Source organism: Parasteatoda tepidariorum, chromosome 8 (genome assembly GCF_043381705.1).
Source record: "Parasteatoda tepidariorum isolate YZ-2023 chromosome 8, CAS_Ptep_4.0, whole genome shotgun sequence".
NCBI lineage: Eukaryota > Metazoa > Arthropoda > Arachnida > Araneae > Theridiidae > Parasteatoda > Parasteatoda tepidariorum.
In genome coordinates this window covers 79,146,997-79,152,996 of record NC_092211.1, presented here as the reverse complement: position 1 = coordinate 79,152,996, position 6,000 = coordinate 79,146,997, and the positions used below count along the sequence as shown (strand labels likewise).

Here is a 6,000-nt window from a genome sequence, read left to right as displayed (position 1 = left end):
CCCCCCAAAATCGTGTTGCAAACTTATTCATGGAACAAACTAATTCTTCCAAATCTTATTTTTACAGTTATTCATTTAATATAATATTACTCATTACATACGTGAATCTATCCGGTTGTGTCACTTAACTAAAAGAAATTTAAAAATAGAAAAAAGCTGAAATTATTGTATATTTTTTCCTTGTTTACTTCAGATAGTAAAGTGACGAAACACAGAAATAAAGACATATTTCTAGGAAGTTTTCTTCTTTCTGCGCTCAGCACATCACATGCAATGTAAGCTAAACATCACGCGCAAGATGGATATTTTTAAAACCTTGTTTGAGGTTTATAGAAAACCTTGAGTGAAACAGAAATAGGTAGCGAAAAGCTGATTTCATCGGCAAGTTTTGTTTATTTTTCATTTCATATTTTCTGCCGTAGATATGGCGCGTGACACAAACTGTGTAAATTTGCTATTCTAATGTTTTAGTTTATTTAAAATAGTATTGATTTCTTTTATGATGTCTGTAAGGAATTTTTATTCAATATTTTTTTAAAAATCTAAATATGATTCTGTTTCTCATAAAATTAGAAGCAACTGTATCTTTTCTCTTTCAGATTTCTAACTTTTGAAAAAGCATAAACTTTCATTCATCAGTGTTGCATATTGACCATTTATTCTCGTTCTTTTATTTATATTTTGTTCTACACTTAAATGCATTAACTTGAAAATTTTTTTGCTTTTCAAACCTACTACTTTCTTTTAACTGATTTTCGTTTATTTGTATGTTCTATAAAAAATTAATTTCATATTATAAATTCTTTAACTATTTATTTTCTAAAACATAAAATTGTACAGTCTCATTGTGAAATTATACTACTTTCTTCCCTATTTTGTTATATATTTGTTCTTCCTCTGGAAAATATATCGGAAATCAGTATTCCAATTATAATGAATTATTCTATTTTCAAAGTACCTTCTATTTGGAGAATTTATTTATTTTTTGAGACAATATACAGTGAAACCCCGATTTTACGTTTTCTGTCGGACTAGCGATAAAAAACGTTCGAAGCGGAATAACGTAAAATCGGGGTTAAGAAAAATCTATGCATATTTTTAAAAGTTGACACCTACCAGTTAAATTAATGGAAAAAATGAGTAATCTTTACTTGCTTTTCGTTTCTAGCTACAATTTCGTATACAGCTCGTTCAATACTAACAATTTTTTTGCAAATTTGCTTCTTGATTTACATTTGCAAGTAAAAATTGTTTTAGAGTTTTATACTTTGTATCGCTTGATCAGCTGTTGGCACGTTTTTCGCACGCATGTTTTTCAATTTAAGGTTTAAATGAGCAGTGCATTGGTCTAGGAATAAAATTATGTTGCGCTTTTGAAAATTCATTTTCTTATCCAGTTTTCGAAGAAAATTTTTAAATAATGCTTGCGTCATCCATGCTTTTTTGTTTGAAGTGTAATCGGTAGGAAAACTTTTGATATTTTTGAAACACCGTGGTTTCTCTGCTCTACCGATCACAAGAGGCGTTAACTTTTGGCTTCCATCGGCATTTGCACAGAGCAAAACAGTCAAGCGCATTTTTGAAAGCTTTCCTCCATGGCAATTTTCACCTTTAATTGTCAATGTCTTGTTTGGCAATGGGTTGAAAATCAATCCCGTTTCGTCCGCATTAAATATGTCACTTGGATTATAGCCCTTTAATAAATTTGGCAGAGTTTCTTCTTTCCACTGTTACACAATTGTCATATCCACACTATCGGATTCGCAACAGATAGATTTGAAGCATAAATTGTTCCCTTTTTTTTTTAATCGATCGATCCAGCCATTTGATGCACTGAAGCCTTGGAGTTTAAGCCTTTCAGCAATTTCAAGCGCCTTTTCTCTCAGGATGGATCCATTTATAGGAATCTTTGCTGCTCTGGCTTCCTTGAACCAGTTCATTAAAATGTTTTCTAACTCATCATACGGAGATGTTTAAAGGGTTTTTCTCATCTTGGCATATTTTCCGAGTTTTTCAGCGTTTAGTTCTACTGAAGCTTCTTGCTTTAAAATCATTTGTAAAGTTGAATAAGCAATACCCAAAGATTTAGCAAGATCAACTTTAGTGCCATGAAATTCTTTAGCTTTTTAGATGATTTCAGCCTTTTCGGCCAGAGAAAAGCATTTTAGTTTCGACATCTTCTTTCGAGAAAAGAACACGATGACTGAGGTTTCGAAAATGAGAAAAAATGCTATAGCTTTCAAACTCAAACAAAACCGACTGAAAATCTCATTTGGTATGCTAGCCCGGAAAAATGAGTAAAACCATTTCGAATAGAATAAAAAAAAAAATTTGATCTGTTTGTAGAAAAACGCATCAAACGGGATTTTCATAAGAGGAGTAACGCAAAATCCGGGATTTTTTAACATTATCGGTATAGACAATTTTCACGGATCAGCAGAAAATGACGTAAGAAGCGGGATAACGTACGAAACGGACAACGTAAAATCAGGGCTCCACTGTATATCCAACTCTTTTATCAATAAAATATTTTGTTTAAACTGTTAAAGAAAAAATATTTAAAAATCTGAGAATATGTAAACTGTGAATTCTTCAATATGTGTTCATTTAATTTTTGTCGTTATTGCTCATTACCTATACGTTACTCCATTAAAAATAAAATTCTGCATCAGTTTTTTTCAATCTGTATAGAGCTAGAGATTGTTCCAAGTGGGGAAGTTTAAAATTATGCTCTTGTTTAAATTGTTAAATTATTAAGTTTTCGGACCTCTCAGAACAAATACTCAAAAGAATTTTTTGTTGTTGTGAAACTAAGACATTAAATTTAAACATTTACTAATTGTTGGAAAATGAAAAGCAAAAAAATTCTTAGGAGCCGCAACATTATTTTTGGGCTTATTATCTACGCACATCAAAGTTTGGTCAAAAACATGTAAAAGTTCCTGCAATTAGAAAACTTTTTGATGAATATAATAATCCCCAGATATGCATAATTTATACAAACGCATGAATGCCACATAGGCAATAGCAGGTATCCTTAAAGTTGTTCTTTTGAAGTTCTTTCATCATATGAAATAAAATAAGGCTTTCTAGCTAATATGCTAGTTTGAAATGTTTTTGAGTTTGTAATAGTCATTCAGGGCTAAAACTTGCTATGTATAGAAATATGCAAAACACCAATATACAGTTAAGAAAAACACCAATATACAGAAAAGAAACAGTTTTTTATTTATTTTTACTAATATGAAAGTTACTCAGTCCTGCATTGTTTAAGCTCTTAAAAATGGTAAAAGGTAAGGGCTACTAATTAATTTTAAGCATTTTCATCGTGGTAGAAAGATCTTGCAAAATTGCCTAATTTTTAAAGGATAAAATAATTTTTTAAAATATGTTAGCTATTTGTCCATTTGAAAGTTTACATTATTCGTCAAGCAAGAAAATTACATATTACTGTTCAAAATTAGTCTTTTACTTCATGTTTAAGGTGCTTCCACTTCGACTTTTTATTTTCTCTTGCTAAAAAACTTTGTGAAAGACCTTTAATAATATTTTTGTATGCTTTTTTACTAAGAAAAGTAAAAGCAAAACAACCTTTAGGTGCCTTTTACTTGAGTTAAAGCTCTACACCATTATTATACAATCTTCCTGTAAAGAATTATCTGAGCTTTCGAATGAACAAATAGCTTAAATATTTTTAAAATTGCTTAGTTGGCAAGATTTTTCCTCCTAAATGATAATTGCCAATATCAATGATTAATTCTTTATTTTTGCAAATATTTATAGGCCTATATAAATATTAGAGTAACTTAACAGCATTAGAGTAACTTTTTTAATTTAGAATTCAATCACAAACCTTTTTCATCTTTTCAAAACTTTGGCTTTTATTCATGGTAGAGTTTTGCGCTTATGAACAGACTTTCAGAATTAGCTTGGACGGCAGGGGCTCAATATAGGTTACACTTGACTTAACAGTTATGCAAATTCGCAGCAGTTTTGAAAATAGCATGTTATTCCTCAAAAAGCATTAAGCTTTTACACCAGGAAAATGCCATGCATTAAGAATGCCAGATATAGCAAACTTTTAATTTTCTTTATGTGCTTTTCCAGTTAGTTTCTATGATATCTTTTTATTATATTAAATGAAAAAGTGTAATATATATTTAATTTCAAGGGATTAATAATTTTTTTTCCCCCTCAGATGCTTTAAAAAGTATGTTGAATTGGTATATTGAAAAGCAAGAGCTTAGATGCACACCATCAATTTTAGATGGATTCGATACTATTAAAGAAGCTAAATGTCGGAAAGAAGGAGCTCGCTTTATCCAGGAACTTGGGAAGCAAATGGGCCTGTATCTTTTTTATTGTTGTATAACTCTCTAGTTTTTATTAATTGCCTTTATTTTCTCGAAAATAAAAACTCTTTTTAAAATGTGTTTTCATGTGTAGTGTAAAGAACTGAATGTGTAGTAGAATGTCGAAACTAAAAAATAGAAACATATTTATTGAAAAGTAATTATAATATTAACTTAAAATAAGGTCTTCCATAAGATCTCAATGATTGCAATATAATTCACATATCAAATACAGCGTATCCGCGCACCTGGAAAGTCATGATTTTCGTTATAGAACAAAAATTTTCATTATTTTAACTATTTTTTTAAAAAAATTCATGGAAAGTCATGAATTTAGGTCGCCAAGAAATCTAATTTTTAAAATAAAATTTACCATTTCATGGTGTTCTGAATATCTGAATTTGTAACAAAATCCCCACTCACAGTCATATTTTATTAAAATATAATATGTTCTTATAATTTTCTTTAAAAAAAATGAAAGAAAAGCATCATTTTTAGAGCGAATTATCTTTTAAACTTATGTGATTTCGGAATTTTTGTTATTATTTTTTTTTATCGATTTAAAATTCTAGCTGAAGCAAGCCAGTCATTGGCAAATTTTTTTTATTCCGAAATGAGAACAGAAAAATCAGGAGTATTTCTTTCCTTTCCGATGAACATGAAAAGTATCTTTACAATATAATCCTGCAGAAAAAGAAAAATATTTGCTTATGCATTTTATTCAGCTATTTTATTGTTTCAATTCTTTCTTTACCCTGATTTTTAAATTTAAAATCTACAAATATGGAGATGCAGAGTATAACAGTTTTGGTTATACCTATCATTTCAATAATGTTGTTATGATGCTTTTTTAAATTTATTGTTGTGTTTTTGTCTGAGAAAATAGTAACTTTGTTAAGTCATGAAAAATTCTTGGAATTAGTTATGAAAAGTCATTAATTTAAAAATCTAAAATGTAGCAGATACCCTGTAAATAATCAGAAATGTCCCTATACTTTTCACTAGTGTTAAACCCTTAACTCTCTAGTGTTAAACCCTTAACTCTCAGACTTCATTACATTAGAGTCAAACTCTGTTAATTTAAAGGGCAATTCCAGGGTAAGGTCAACCAGATGACCATAATTTTAAATTTAATATTTTAAATTTAATATTTTTAACCTAACTGGGTATCTTTTTCAAGGTAAAAAACTAAAGTTTTGGAAACATTGACTTATTAATTTTAGTTTTCAATAAGTTATAGGCTGTTAAATGAACATCATTTGCAATTTTTAACCATTGTAGGGAATTTCTAACACTTACTGTTTCTTTGAAAAATTCAGTCAAATAATAGAAAATGGTTTAAATAATAATTAAAGTAAATTGTATCAAAACAGGTAATCTTGCACAAATGTGTAGAAACATTTCGCATTTCAGGGGTCTGTCCAGACCGAATTTACTACCGTTTAGCGGTAGTTTCACAAATTTAATTTTAGGAAAAATGGTAGTTTCACAAAATACTTTTTCTTAAAATTTTATTTTTTTATTCCTTAAGAAATGATAAATCCATATTCTTGCCATATTTTTGTGTTGGATTTTTAAACACAATTTTTAATTTTTCCCAAATTATGTCTAAATTTTCACAAAATAGGTACCTCTCAGAAAAACCTAG

At 29.1% G+C, this 6,000-nt stretch overlaps 1 protein-coding gene across 3 annotated transcripts in view; it reads left to right on the top strand.

The window, feature by feature from the left end:
• The first annotated feature begins 357 nt into the window (after nucleotides 1–357).
• LOC107450740 (uncharacterized) overlaps nucleotides 358–6,000 on the top strand; it is a 29,262-nt gene continuing 23,619 nt past the window's right edge. The window contains exons 1-2 of one of the 3 annotated variants that reach the window (XM_016066619.3): nucleotides 358–508; nucleotides 4,199–4,349. In XM_016066619.3, the coding sequence (XP_015922105.2) occupies nucleotides 4,213–4,349 (137 nt within the window). In that variant the 5' untranslated portion in view covers nucleotides 358–508; nucleotides 4,199–4,212. Of the gene's footprint in view, nucleotides 509–4,198; nucleotides 4,350–6,000 lie in introns of those variants that run through there. The other 2 variants (XM_016066620.3, XM_016066621.3) reach the window with 2 other exon arrangements.